This window comes from Siniperca chuatsi, linkage group LG7 (genome assembly GCF_020085105.1).
Source record: "Siniperca chuatsi isolate FFG_IHB_CAS linkage group LG7, ASM2008510v1, whole genome shotgun sequence".
Taxonomy (NCBI): Eukaryota; Metazoa; Chordata; class Actinopteri; order Centrarchiformes; family Sinipercidae; genus Siniperca; species Siniperca chuatsi.
The window spans coordinates 17,341,111-17,355,816 of NC_058048.1; the positions used below are offsets into that span (position 1 = coordinate 17,341,111).

At 42.0% G+C, this 14,706-nt stretch overlaps 1 protein-coding gene across 1 annotated transcript in view; it reads left to right on the plus strand.

The window, feature by feature from the left end:
- The window catches only part of si:ch211-286b4.4, a 51,678-nt gene that overhangs the window by 4,229 nt on the left and 32,743 nt on the right, over positions 1-14,706 (plus strand). Inside the window, exons 8-39 of the mRNA XM_044202591.1 lie at positions 22-123; positions 284-475; positions 685-792; positions 1,359-1,551; positions 1,757-1,893; positions 2,204-2,428; positions 2,673-2,814; positions 2,975-3,098; positions 3,491-3,682; positions 3,792-3,929; positions 4,109-4,291; positions 4,417-4,611; positions 4,879-5,027; positions 5,150-5,318; positions 5,437-5,571; positions 5,797-5,949; positions 6,823-7,024; positions 7,308-7,448; positions 7,557-7,742; positions 8,035-8,106; positions 8,238-8,364; positions 8,478-8,611; positions 9,009-9,206; positions 9,433-9,582; positions 10,204-10,383; positions 11,077-11,193; positions 12,047-12,196; positions 12,368-12,520; positions 12,841-13,050; positions 13,432-13,536; positions 14,167-14,311; positions 14,495-14,706. Coding sequence (XP_044058526.1) covers positions 22-123; positions 284-475; positions 685-792; positions 1,359-1,551; positions 1,757-1,893; positions 2,204-2,428; positions 2,673-2,814; positions 2,975-3,098; positions 3,491-3,682; positions 3,792-3,929; positions 4,109-4,291; positions 4,417-4,611; positions 4,879-5,027; positions 5,150-5,318; positions 5,437-5,571; positions 5,797-5,949; positions 6,823-7,024; positions 7,308-7,448; positions 7,557-7,742; positions 8,035-8,106; positions 8,238-8,364; positions 8,478-8,611; positions 9,009-9,206; positions 9,433-9,582; positions 10,204-10,383; positions 11,077-11,193; positions 12,047-12,196; positions 12,368-12,520; positions 12,841-13,050; positions 13,432-13,536; positions 14,167-14,311; positions 14,495-14,706 — 5,019 coding nt within the window. The remainder of the gene's footprint in view (positions 1-21; positions 124-283; positions 476-684; positions 793-1,358; positions 1,552-1,756; positions 1,894-2,203; positions 2,429-2,672; positions 2,815-2,974; positions 3,099-3,490; positions 3,683-3,791; positions 3,930-4,108; positions 4,292-4,416; positions 4,612-4,878; positions 5,028-5,149; positions 5,319-5,436; positions 5,572-5,796; positions 5,950-6,822; positions 7,025-7,307; positions 7,449-7,556; positions 7,743-8,034; positions 8,107-8,237; positions 8,365-8,477; positions 8,612-9,008; positions 9,207-9,432; positions 9,583-10,203; positions 10,384-11,076; positions 11,194-12,046; positions 12,197-12,367; positions 12,521-12,840; positions 13,051-13,431; positions 13,537-14,166; positions 14,312-14,494) is intronic.

Consider the following 14,706-nt stretch of genomic DNA (forward strand, 5'->3'; position numbering starts at 1 on the left):
ACATGTTTTTCTTCGCCCCAGGTCATTACTGTGTGGGAGGTGTAGCTGTACCCTGTCCTGCAGGGACTTATGGCCCTAAAGAAGGTCTGCAGAAGCTGAGAGATTGCACAATCTGTCCTGCAGGTAGAGTATTGATAGTAGCAAACCTATATATCTATATTGTTATATCAGTATGTATAAACTTACCTTCTCAATTTCAGTTTCTCAAACCCTAATAGGCCAATTTTACTTAGCTAATTGTTTATCATGTCTATATATCTCATCTATAAATACTTTTCTCTAGGGTTTTACTGTCTGGAAGGCAGCTCACGGAGACCCACCTCCCAGTTCCTGTGCCCACAGGGCTATTACTGTGAAGAGGGCACCGCCACCCCTCATGGGTCACCTTGCCCTGCTGGTACAGCGGGGGAACAACTGGGTCAGACAAGTAGGGCAGCCTGCAAGAGATGTAGAGAAGGACGCTTCTGTCCTGCAGGTAAGTGTGAGCACTAATACACTGACCTCAATACTGAAATACAAAAAAAAAAGTCACAGTAAGTACAGTCATACTTGAAGAAAGAACATGAAATGAAGATTGATTTTAGAGGGGAAATGTTACTGCAGGATGCACTGTACCCACTGCTCCATTTTTTATGTAATGCGTATGTGTGTACGTGTGTGCGTGTGTGTGTGTGCGTGTGACAGGCTCATCAGGGCCTGGCTTGCCCTGTGCTCGGGGGAGATACTGTCCTGCTGGTTTGGGAGAAGTGATATGTCCTCGAGGCACCTTCACCCCTCATCAAGGAGCAATAAGTGAGTTTATATGCCGCATTATTACTATTTTATACTGACCACTTCTCAAGTAATATTTCATATTCACAATCATTGATTTTTTTCCTGCATACTGGGTATGAGGCTCTGGCTTGCCATTTATTTATAAGTGAAATAACAGCCCTACAGTCCATCTGCAGCTCAGCTTAAACCAATATAGTGCTATAGCAGTCTATCATAGCAAAACTCAGTGATTACATAAAGATATAAGTGTTGTTTGGATCCCATGATTAACCAGAATATATGGATGAGAAATTGCAACAGATGGATGCCAAGAGGGCAAAGAGAGAAAGCATATCATTTAGCAATAAAAAAAAACTGTTGATGGCAAGCTAGAGCTGTGAGTCCATTATAGAAAAAATAATATATGACTGTCAAGGGAAACATAACTATGTGCTACATGAGCAGGGACAATGAAATAGGAGTAGATTGCAAAACCTCCAATTGATACCTTTAAATTAATCTAGCAGACATCCTAATAAAGCTGGCCTACAGTGTATTCTAAACCTACATTCATATTGGCATGACAACAACAATATTTCCTCCAGGTGTGAAGGACTGTCTCAAATGCCCGGCTGGTTTTTACTGTCCCGAGGGGACAAGCGACCCTGTTCCCTGTCCACCAGGCTCCTTTAACCCCTTAGAGGGTCAGGATGAGTTGGCTGATTGCAGGGGGTGCTATGCAGGGAAGGCCTGCACACAGGTAGCTCTGAGAGCCCCCGATGTGGACTGCATGCAAGGGTGAGTAACCTCTTCAGATCCTCATCAGAAGCATCCTTCAGTGATACTGTAAACTTGTGTTTTCGATACTGCATATCTGATTTTAACAAGTACTGAGACTTTCACATGCTGTAAAAACATTCTCTTACAAAGGGATTTCTCTAATCTAATCTTGCCTTGAAATTGTTATTCCATAATTTTGATAAATTTGCCTGAATCTTGATAGGTTTGTGTGTCCCCCTGGTTCCTCTAAACCCAATGCTCTGACCAATGCCTGCCCACCAGGGACACTGAGCAATCGCACTGACCTCACTGACCGCTCACAGTGTCAGCAGTGCCCAGCACGATATGCCTGTTTTCGAGGTGCCACTTATCTTTCACACGTATACATGTTCAGCTGTCCTTTAAAAGTATTACTATATTTCATAGTGAATTCATTTCAGAATTAATTTAGTTGCTGATGCCAAATAGAGCTGAGCGATATATCAATATAATATATATTTTGTGATATGAGTCAACATATTGATATAGCTTCACCGTGTGCTAGACTTAAAGGGTGCATTATGGTTATATTACACACATTTAGACCTACTTTATATAAATATAATCTATTTTATTGTAATTGTTTGACTGTTTTCCCACCTTGATACCTATTTTACTTCTGATTTAACAGGAACTGGTGGTATCCAGAGACCACCACTCTCCTGCTTTGCAGGGCATTATTGTCCCCCTGGAACTATGTTCCCCACCCAGTACAAGTGTCCTGTGGGGACATGGAGTGGTCACAGTGGATTGGAAGCTGAAAGTGAGTGCCGGCCATGTCCACGGGGCTGGTACTGTTTGGCTGGGTCTGGAACTCCGTCAGGTCAATGCAGATCTGGACACTACTGTCCTGAAGGTACACGTGTGTGTGACATAAGTGTTAATATAAGTAGTATCTAAAAAAAATGTGTTTACTGCTATAGTTCAAAAATCTGACAAAATTATCTTTAAAGTAATTAAATGTTTTTGCTTTGCAAACTAAGACTACATACAGCTATCCGTATAAAATTGATTTCATAAGATAAGATTTGTTTTCTCTTCCAGAGCTGTAATCATGAGTCATTCATGTGGATATAACTATTTCGATGTTGCATCACCAGGGACTGCATATGGCACCCAGTTTCCTTGTCCTGCGGGCACCTACAGCATCCAAATGGGCAACAGACACAGAGAAGACTGCCTGATTTGTCCTGAAGGCTCATTTTGTCAACAGGGCACCTCCAAACCTTCACCCTGCCCACCGTAAGCAGTAATTGTGTATTGAATATCAGAGAGAAGATGTGAAAATGATGATGAAGGGGATGATGATATGGAAAGAATTTGCTATGTGGGCTAACATGAAGGATTAAGCTGGTGTAATAAGTATGATTCAGTGTATCCACTCTTTCCTGTCTTTCTCCAGCTCCACATTTCGCCATCGAAAAGGAGGTCGAAGGCTGGAGGACTGCTCTGCTTGCCCTGCTGGTTATTTTTGTCCCCACTCAGCCACTGTCAGCCCCAGAGTGTGTGGAGCTGGCAGCTACTCTGTAAGGCCCCATCTATAACACAGTCCACTGTGACTGGTCAACTGACAGAACCAGTGGAAACCAGAGCTGGTGTATTAGTCTCGTCCTTCCATAAGCCGTTCTGATTGACCTATTTTTAGATTAGCATTTTCTGCCCACAGTCATTTGGTCTTACTCACCATGTATGTTTATCTGTAAATGTCAGCAAGAGGAGTAGTTAAAGTCAAATTTTATTATAGTTCATCTTTTGCTCTCAGTATTGAAGCTAAATCAGTGTTATTCCAGTATCTTCAAAGTTCGATCGTCCTCTCCCTTGCGTTTTCAGTCTGTATTTTGCTCTGTCCCTCCCCCATGCAGGTTGATATCTTTGACTTCAACTCTCTGAATCTTCCTTCACGTTCTCTTGTGTGTAGGACGAGGGCTCTGTGGAGTGTTCTCCATGCCTGCAGGGCCACTACTGCAGCAATGAGACCACAAGTGAGGAAGCCATGTTAAGCGTCATGGTGTGCCCCCCAGGCTTTCTCTGCTCTCAGGGTTTGGCCAGAGACCCCCAGCGCTCAGCCACCCTCTGTCCTCGAGGTTTCTACTGCCCCGGAGGAGGCATTGTGAGTCAGAGAACGATACATATAGCAAAGGAAGATTTTGGTCTGCTTTTCAAATGTCTGAAGCACTTTTGGTCCATTAAAATACCTCTAAATGTGATTTTCCTCATAGAATCCAAACCCCATTCCTTGCCCCAATGGTACCTACAGTGAATTTCCTGGTCTGCGTGATGCCAGCGAGTGTGTCCAGTGTCCTGAAGGGAATTACTGTTACTCCCAGCAGCCTCAGGAGCAGCCTATTATCAGGCCTGTAAGATCCCAAAATGAATGAGATATACAGTATTTAAGATGAACAAATATAGTAACACCATTTTTCCATCCAATCCATTTTGATCATAGTGATCATACAACATTATACAGTCAAAAACTGAGCATATGAGCACTGAGCACACAAATGACACAATTATTGTGTATGCTGTGATATTTCAGACAGGGGTGTGTCCTTATGGGCACTATTGCCCCCTAGGGACTGGCTACCCCTACACCTACCCCTGTCAGGCTGGCCAATATAGGAACAACACACTTGGTCACAGTGGAGAGGCATGTGTTTTATGTCCATCCAGGCATTACTGCGACAAACCAGGAACTCACATACCCTTAGTCTGCCCTCAGGTAGGAAAATCCAGCATTTTGAAAAACTGTGTTGTTGCATGGATGAGACAGTGTAAATTGCCTTTAGTGTGCTTGTCACTGTTTATGTGAAATCTCTTTCTCTCTGTCTGTCACTCCATTAATAGGGCTCTTACTGTCCAGAGGGCACTTCTACTCCCGAACCTTGTCCCGAAGGAACCTACAGTTCACGTTCATCTCTCAGTGATGGGTCCGAGTGCTCCCCTTGTGGTGGAGGCCAGTATTGCACTGGTGTGGGGCTCACAGAGCCTTCTGGAAGCTGCAAAGAGCGCTTCTACTGTAGAGAGGGAGCCAAGTCTGCAGTACGAAAATGATATTTTAATAACTTATTAAATAGAGGTTTTTAGTCATTAATTTTTTATTAGTTTTCTTTCTAATGTAATCCCCATTATCTTCTATAAAGTGGTTGCTAGTCTTCCTGGGGGTAAATTAAGTGAAATGAATAGTAACATCTTCTCTGAATGCTTTGTTTTCTCAAGAAGAAGTACTGAGGAACTTGCTATATCAATGACTCATGTCACATGTGCAAAACCACTCACATTAAGCCAGTTTACTCTTTCTATGTCCAGACTCCTGTGGATGGGCCGACAGGAGGTTTGTGTCCAGCAGGAAGTTACTGTCCTCTAGCTTCGTCCTCTCCCCTCCCCTGTCCCCCCGGCACCTTCAGCAATAGCACTGGCCTCAGCAGATCTGATGAGTGTGTCAGCTGTCCACCAGGGTAATGCCCCTCATACTCACGCTTATTATTATCATTATTCAGATATCAGCCTATTTATTTAAGAGGATCATGTAAAATAGAGATCTCTATTCTTTGTGTCAATATTTTTCTCTCCCTGTCAGTTTCTATTGTTTAGGTTCCAACAACACATCACCTTCAGGCCCTTGTTTTCCTGGTTTCTACTGTACTGGTGGCTCAGCTTCGCCTGTTCAGAATGAAGCAGAGGAGGGTTATTATACCGTGGAGGGGGCAGCCAGGGCACAACCATGTCCTCTTGGCACTTTTCAGCCGGTAGGAAATCATCCATACAGAATACCAAGTGATGTTCTATTGAAAGTGTACTGTTAAAATTAGATAATGAGATAAAGCCATATTCAAGGTTATTCCTTTGTCTATAAATCCTCCACAGCATCGAGGTGCACAGTCATGTGTGGAGTGTCAGGGAGGCAGAATGTGTAACCAGACGGCCTTGTCCCAGCCGCCACTGTGTCCCACAGGACACTACTGTCCTCCAGGGTCCTCTGTTGCTCGATCCTGTCCTCCAGTCAGTATTTGTGTGTTTGTATGTGTGTAGTGTAGTGAGTGTTAATGTGGGTGTGTCTATCCAGCTGCTTGTCCTTGTTCTTCAGTCTTCTTCTCATCTCTTACTTCTTCAGTGTTAGTGTCATGTAAGCTGCATGTCTTACTTTTGCACTCAAGCTTCATGAAATGCATTTACCCTCGTTCAAATTCACACAATTAATATTATTAATGATTAATGATTATTCAGGGCTCTTACTCTGACCAGCCTGGTGGTGATGCTGTGCAGCACTGTCGGCCATGCGAGGCTGGGTGGTTTTGCAGCAGAGCTGGTCTCTCTGATCCTCAGGGTCTCTGTGACGCGGGACACTACTGCACATCTGGAGCCTCCACTGCCTCTCCAGTAAGACGCATTGAATAACGACTTTGATAACTGGACTTCCAGCAGCTTATCCAAGAAAGAACTGATATTTTAGTAAAAACTAAATAGAAATGAAATTGAAAGAGAAACATAATTCCATTAAAGCATTTTAAGAAGTGGTTTTAAACACTCTCAAAGCATGAGTTGTTTTTGGCATGACAGTCTCTTTATATAAAATCTGGATATTAAGTGTCTCTGAGAATAATTACAATAACCTCATTCTACTACTATTCTATTCAGACTACTATTTTTTGATGTCATGTTTACCAAATTGTTGTTCAAATTTATTTTTTGTTCACTCCATAAATATGTTTTATATGCAGTGATGTAGCAAGAAGCCAGGCTCTAATGCCTTTCATATTTATCATGTTGATTCCTGAATGATAATGGTGAAATGTTTGACATTTTGTCTGCTATGTGCTTGTTGATGATTTATGGTATCTGATATATTTGGTTTTGCTCAATTGAGGCAGCCCTGTATTGTTATCACATCACAGTATATGAGCCAGGAGGAAGGAGCAGACAAGGAAAAACATGGGGCAATTAAAGAGTTGGAAATATCCTGTTTTTTAAATTGAATATTTCTGCTTTCTAAGTTAAAGCTTGATTTGATGGTAGCAATTTATTTCCCACACACTGACTGCTAAAGTATTTTCTGTCATTTGATATGAATATGAATTTAGAGGCACGTTGCTTAAATAAATAATAGTTTTTTGGATAAGCTACTGGTAGTGCGTGGGAAATGAATGACAGCTACCAAGTCAAACTGCCCACAGCTTTAACTTTTAAACTTAACTGAAAGCCAAAATGATCAAACTTTTTCATATTCTGTTGATTACTCCAACATTCTCACAGGTGGGCGTGGCCGCTGGCGGTGTATGTTCTGCTGGCTACGTCTGTCCACGAGGGACCATGTTCCCCCAGCAGCACCCCTGCCCTGTAGGAACCTGGAGCAGCACTGTGGGAGCCCAAAACCTGTCCTCTTGTTGGCCCTGCCTTCCAGGACTCTACTGCAACAGTACTGGACTCAGCCAGCCCTCAGGAATCTGTGATGCAGGTATGGGAATTTATTATCTGGTAACATTGTGTCATGTTTTTAACATGTGCCGTAAATACGGAAGTCAATGCAAATAACATTTAAAAATGCAACAACACTTTAATTCTATAATTGAGATGAAGTGTTATTTATTTTTATTTGTCCACTGACCATTCCAAGCTATTATTTTATGGGTAGGTAAATATTTTTTTCTTATTTTATGTCCATAAATGAAGTGAATCTTTTTTTCAGTTAATCACTTCTGTGTTTTAAGTCAGTAAATTTTGTATCTACTGATTTATAGGGTATTACTGCTCCGGAGGGGCCGTGTCTTCAAAGCCCTCAGACGGAGTGACAGGGGCCATTTGTCCAGTTGGACACTACTGTCCCATGGGCGCAACTTCTCCTGCACTCTGCCCTGATGGGACGTACTCCAACACTACAGGTATAGACAAATCATTTCATGGAACTGCATAACATATCAAGTGTCATAATTTGAAATATAAAATGGAGACATTACTTCACTATTTTATTCTTTCTTTTTTGGATGAAGGGGCAGAAATGTGTGATGACTGCCCCACAGGGACCTACTGTCTGTCAGGAGAAGGTGTCCAGCCCTGTCCAGCAGGACACTACTGTCTTGGTGGCGGTGTTGAGGGTATCCTGCCCTGCCCTCCTGGCACATACAGCCCTCAGTTTGGCCTCAGCCAAGTGGAGCAGTGCCTCATTTGTCCAGCAGGTGAGAGTATTGTTATATGGTTTTCTTCACTGGTCTGCAAGACACTAGGAAGTCTTTCATAACATGTTTAGTGAGGTGAATCTGGTTTTAATGCATTCAGTCATTTAGTTGCTAGATGTGTTGGAACTAATTATTTCAATAAAAGGCATAATAGAGGTTTTATCACATTTAATTAACTGGAGGAGGAATATTATTTTATGATGTGATAGGTTTTTACAATTAACACTTTGTTGATTTCCATGCCTTATTGTTACTATAATGGTGTTTTCAACTCTTCATACTGTGCTAACAGGGTTCTTCTGTGAGGACTGGGGTCTGTTTGAACCTACTGGACCCTGTCAAGCTGGATACTACTGCATAGCAGGTACACTACATGTATATTACCATTTATCACTCTAACCTAACATAAAGACTTGCTACTGTACAAATGGCCAGTGTGCTGCTAAACTGAACAACTGGACAACTAAACTTATCTTAAATGTGCAACTTCTCAAGGTGTAAACTTTCAGAACCCAGATGGTAACTTCAGCACAGGAGTGGGAGGAGCATGTCCAAAGGGGAAGTACTGTCCTGAGGGAACCAGTCTCCCACACCCCTGTCCACCAGGAACCTACTCAAACAGGTGGGTCGGACCCAGATATTACACATACACACTTCTAAGCAGTTAACCCTTTTGTTCTACTGTGTAACTGTATATGTTTGTGTGTGCATGTGTTTACATGTGTATGTTTGCAGTCTTCATCTGACAGACACCTTTGGCTGCAGTCCATGTCCAGCGAGTCAGTTCTGTGGCACCGCAGGTCTCACTCGTCCATCTGGACTGTGTCAGGCAGGATTCTACTGTCCAGGGGGAGACACAACAGCCACAGGTAAAATGGAAAAATATTTCTATTTTTTTACATGAGAAGTTAATTTCAGTTGTGCTTTACTCCCATCTTTTCTGCAGGATAAACCTAGCTTGACCATCTTCAAATGTCAACACAATGATTTAACAGTTAATTAATCAATGATTACAAATGAATGTAGTTCATACATGAAATGAAATAGTGGAGAGCAGAGCTGATATGTAATGTGTTCAGAGAAATCGTATGAATAAGCATCAGATAGAAGAGAAACAGATGGTGATAAATGCATGCATTCTGAATATGTGAGGGTGTTTTGTTGAATGAATGATTTTGTAGTCTTTATCACTTGATTCATCACATTAAGGGCTTAGCAGTCATAATCTCAGTAATTTGCCACATCTAATTGGCTTTTCCTTTCCAGGCTCAGAAGGGGGTCTTTGCCCACCAGCTCATTACTGCCCTGAGGGTAGTGCAAGCCCAGTGCCCTGCCCAGCTGGGGCCTACACCAACCTCACAGGCCAGTCAGTGTGTTCCCGCTGCCCTGCTGGCTACTACTGTCCAGAAAAGACTGACAACTTCACCAAGTTCCCCTGTCCTCCTGGATTCTACTGCCCTGATGGTAGACCCAAAACACTATCAGTCATGATTGTGACATTGACATAGTGTAAATCCAGCATAGCCTTTAAAGAAGCAGATGGTAACACCATCTAGGAGCTTCTTGTTGTACTGAAAGATTGTCTCTGCTTTGATAAACTGTTCTCCTCAGCTTTTACTATACAGGTAAAAATATGTTAATAAAAATATGTTTATTGCTTGTTTGACATCTAATTGTATTATATGCATAGGTACAAGGCATGCCACCCAGTTTCCCTGTCCTCGTGGATACTACAACCCAGAGCCCATGACTCATAGTCTGGACAGCTGCCTGCCTTGTCCTCCAGGACACTACTGTGAGAAGGAAAGGCTGACCAAAGTGTCTGGAAAATGCAAGGCTGGTCAGTAATAGTGTCTTTGTGTATTTCTAGCAAAGATACAATCACAGCGCTACAGACTAGTTTCTCAGTGTCAGGACTTTTTCCTCTGTGCCAGCCTATTTGTCTCTCGGGGCCAGCAAGCAAGTCCAAAGCAGTCTGGAAGACTTGGGGGTAGGGAACAAAGAGTGCACATTAAGCACGAAACATCACAACTCAACACCAGCCACATCAGTCATTATTTTACTTTTCCTCTAGCATTTCAGCAACAATAACAGCTTTTAGATAATTAATTTTATGTTATTCATTTATGTACAAATGGCTCCATTTGCCAATCACCTAATGCACACAAGTTTCAGGCAGATATTAGAACAGTAAGCAATGAATGCCTGTGGATATGTGGTTTATTAAGCCTTTTACTTCTCATCAGTGGCTCATCTCTCTTACCTTGCTCTGTATTGCTGTCTTCCTGCTCTGTTGAGCGTCTTATTTCACCCTGTGCTGAAAAAGTTATTGTGTGATATCTACAGTGATGTTATTGTAAGTCAGCAGCAAGAGTATTTGTATGTCACAGCTGTCAAAACATCAGTACATCACCTTCATTGTCTCCCACTCTGTCTCTTTCTGTATTTGGTCCTGTGTCAGGCTGGTTCTGTGTGTCAGCAGCATGGAACTCCCAGCCTTTTGACCTGGACAATTACACAAATGCCAACTGTCTTTGTCCAGCTACCTCTACAGGGGGGCGCTGCCAGGCGGGCTTTTATTGCCCCTTAGGTAGCTCAGAGCCCCTGCCTTGTCCACCTGGAACCTTCTGTAACATCTCAGGTATTTGGACACTGATTATCACTCTGGCCTCTAGTCCACAGTCAGCATGTCAGTGGTCTATGGCACTGGTTCTCCAAGAAACTAAACAGTTAACATATTGTAGTGTTTGTTTGTAAAGTAAAACTACATGACATGAGCCCAAGGCCACCAGGGCGCCCGCAAAAGCTACATTTGTGTGTTTGATATTAACTGATCCATCATCAAAAAACATATAGAAACTTATATTGAAAAATATACTACAATATATTGAAAATGTATTTGAATGCACCGAAAGGCACATCCTAATTTTTGCTAAAATGTATACTGACTGTATAATGCTTTACACAACAACAATAACTTTTAATAATATATATATTAATATATTTTGAATATATTATTCCATATTTTACACCAAGTATTACAGATATGTGAAAAATGTTCATGTATTTCTGTTGCGTGATGATGATGATGGAAGTGTTATTTTGAGGTGGATGTATGGTATATGGACAAATCACCATCTTATAATCTGATTTTTATTGAGATGATGGTACAGTATATATAGAGTGAAAGAGTAGATAAGACAACTGTGGGGCAATTTGATTCTAGGCCTTTTGGGGGCGCACACATTATTCTGCAGAACAGGATGTCTGTCTCTGGACATAATAATTTTGGGTATATAAAATAAATAACAAATGTACTTATGTTGCTCAAAAGGTTTGGCTCTGCCGATGGGTCCCTGCGCCCCTGGGTATTACTGTATAGGAGGGGCCACTGAGGCCAGACCGGCAGATGGAGAAACAGGCGGCATCTGTCCACCTGGGACATACTGTGGTAAGCCCTGCTTTACTGCCTTGGAACGGTTGTATCACTAACTTGCCAACAAAGTTAAGTTAAACCTATTAATAGTCGTATAGTAAAGTGCTTAGTGTAATGTACATTGGGTCCACAAATTCCTGGCATAATGCTTAACTTCACTATTTATAATTTCAAAAATATTTACTTATCCACAATATCACCACCAGACATTCGCTTTTGGTCTCTGCCACTCAGAACTGTAGAGCAAGCAGAGATTTAATACATGTTTATGTTTATAAGAATCTATATATATATATTCTATATATACTGTATATATTCCTATATAGGGATTGTAGGACAACATGACCTTAAGCAGAAGTAGACTGAGGATGTTGAGGGAAACTGAGACCATTAAATAAGTAATTTGCATAAACTGCACCTCATAGACCAATACAACTTACAACATAGTATAAGACTCTACAAAGTCTTATCATATCTTACTTTATATTCAAAAGGCAGCTCTTTGGAAATGATTGGAATTGTTTTTACTGTATAGCAAGAAGGCCCCAGCCTTTAACATTGGGGTTTTCTTATGATTCTCCAACGTCTTCCCACAGCCCAGAGACATGCAAATTAAGTGGGCTAGAGACTTTAAAGTAGGTGTAGCTATGAATCAGGTGGACTGGACACCCTAAATCACCAGTGGGTATGTGTTTGTTTATATTAGCCTGTTGATAAACTGTTGACTTGTGTAGGGTGTCGCCACACTTTCTGCCCGATGTATCCTGTTATAAACTTTCGTGCCCAGCAGCCCAGAATAGGCATTGGCATGCAAAGACAATGAATGAATGGATGAATGAATGTCTACTTCAACTATTTCTCTCAACAGTTGAGGGCTCAGGAGAGCCAGAATTGTGTCCAGCTGGTACTTTCTCCCCAGTGCCAGGTCTAACCAGTGCGGCTGGCTGTCAGTCGTGTACTGCAGGTTTCTACTGCAGAGGAGCAGGTCTCAGGGCTCCGACTGGACCCTGCAGCCAAGGTCAGTCCATACACTGTGCCATGATTCATTGTTATTTGAAAACTTAAGTAAGTTTTTGGTAGTTGCCTGTTTCATAAAGATATGTGTGTTTGATACATTAATTGTTCTTCTCCAACCTCATCTCCATCCTTTCAGACTGAGGCTGTGTTGTGTGTCTTGTCTCCTTGATAGGCTATTGGTGCCCTCCTGGTCAGACTGTGGCTACAGCTCTGCCATGTCCTCCAGGCCACTTCTGCTCACACGGTAGTGCTTCTCCAGAGCCCTGCCCATCAGGAACCTACCAGGACAGAGAGAAACAGGCAGCCTGTGCTGTCTGTGAGGCTGGTAGGAGCTCTCTCTTATTACCTTCTCAGCACATATATTATTATAATAATAATAATTATTATTATTATTTTGCCTTGTGCCATTTTTGTTTTGCTGAACATGCTGTAATGAAAACAGGTCTCAAGCAACCCAGCAAGTGTTTTATTTATTGAAGTTAAAGGTTCATGCACATGCTCCATTTATTATTTAACCTTATAACAAGATTGTTGAAAGAAGTATTCCACATATATATGTATAGGTGTTTATTTTTCCATCATATCTTAAGTACTTCCCCATACTGGCAGTGCTTATTAAAAAATATGCATTTCTCTTCTTTCAAGGTCACTACTGTGATTTGAGACTAGCCAATGCCTCTTTGCTGAGGCCCTGCCCTAAAGGACACTACTGCCCTGCAGGTACAGCCCTGCCCAACCAACACCCCTGCCCCATAGGCTCCTTCAACCCAAGACAGCGCACACACAGCCTCGCAGGCTGCATGCCTTGTACTGCTGGACAGTACTGCCCTTCTGTGGGACTGTCAGAGCCGGCAGGTGAGAAAGGCAGAGATCTCTTCTCTTCTCTTCACACATTCCCATGCTCGTAGTATGTCTAAACTTTACTGTAATTTTACTGTAATTCCAACAAACATGCTTCCACAGTCTACCTGTGTTCTTCATTATGTATTATCAGCTAAGCTAATTGAGGGATTTGGGTAAGGTTTCTTACTTAACTGTAGTGTAGATAGCTTTGGATTTACTTTATATAGATCCTAGGATTTGAGATATCTATCTCAGAGTGATGTCTCAAAAACAAATTTGGGTGATCCAGTTGTTAAACCCAGAAGTTGTAGTCTCTAGCATGTACTGTGGGCCTGTAGATGAATCTACATTACTGTATGATGATAATGTGTTGCGATATTCTTCTACCCATAGGACCATGCCATGCTGGTTATTGGTGCAGAGAGGGAGCATCTTCTCCCAGCCCACTGGATGGACTCTCAGGTTCCCTGTGTCCGCCTGGTCAATACTGCCCCTCAGGTTACTGCCTTGTCCTCCCTTAATAAGCAATCAGCCACCAGCAGCTGCTTCAGTGGTGCTATACTGTTGATGCCTGAAGTTGATCAAGTTGCAGGGGGTCCACATTTTTCAAAATAATGTTTTTTGTAATTCAATGCTGATACAGCTTGTTTTATAGGCTAATGTAACCAAATTTATACTGTGTGCAGCTATTAACATTCTACCCTATTATATTCAAGGGCTACAATGTTTTATTCATGCTAATTATCATTTGGTGGCCTACAGGAAGTTCTGACAACATTTATCTTGTAACTTTGGATACCGTTTTCTTCAAATTAATTTGTACACTTGTTCTCTCTGACCTGGGGCATTGACCCATGCTTTAAAAATGCTGCTGTAGGGTAAACGCTGCCTTCTCCTGAGTTGATCAGTGCTGCACGCAGCAATAGGTGCTTTATAAGAGTGTCTCACTTATTTAGTTACACTTAAATTCTGCTTACAGTTTGTAAAACATTTTCACAATATATTGTTTTGCCAAACCCAATAACTGCATTGTTCTTGTAATTTTTTAATTGTCTTTTAATAGTTTTCTGCATACTGCTCTGTTTACTGGAATTGAAATGTGAGTTGGTGTTTGTGTCATCTTTACAGGCACCACAGCTCCCGTGGCCTGCCCTGAAGGAAGCTGGTCAAACAGCTCAGGCCTGCGTATCCAGGAGGACTGCAAACCCTGTCTGGGGGGATTTTACTGCGACTCTGCCGGCCTCACTAAACCTAGTGGACCCTGCTGTGGGGGGTACTCCAGACTGTGATGAACATGAGAAATAAATATTACTTGTGTCCTTGTTATTATTTAAGGCTAACTTATGAAAAAGTGCTTTCTAGATATCTTATCATCACAGGTTTAAAAAAATCACTGGCCCTTGTGCCCATAATATGCACATCATTTTGTTTTCATGCTCTCATGTTTCTTATGCAGATATTACTGTGTAGAGGGAGCCATCACATCAACACCTACAGATGGAATTACAGGAGGACCTTGTCCTGAGGGTTACTACTGCCCAGAGGGAACTGTTCAACCTGTGCCCTGTGATCCAGGGACATATGTTGCTGTTACACAAGCCACTCAGTGTGAGCCCTGTGTGCCAGGCTGGTACTGTGTTTCTGGCTCTCTGTACTTGTGTCCTGCAG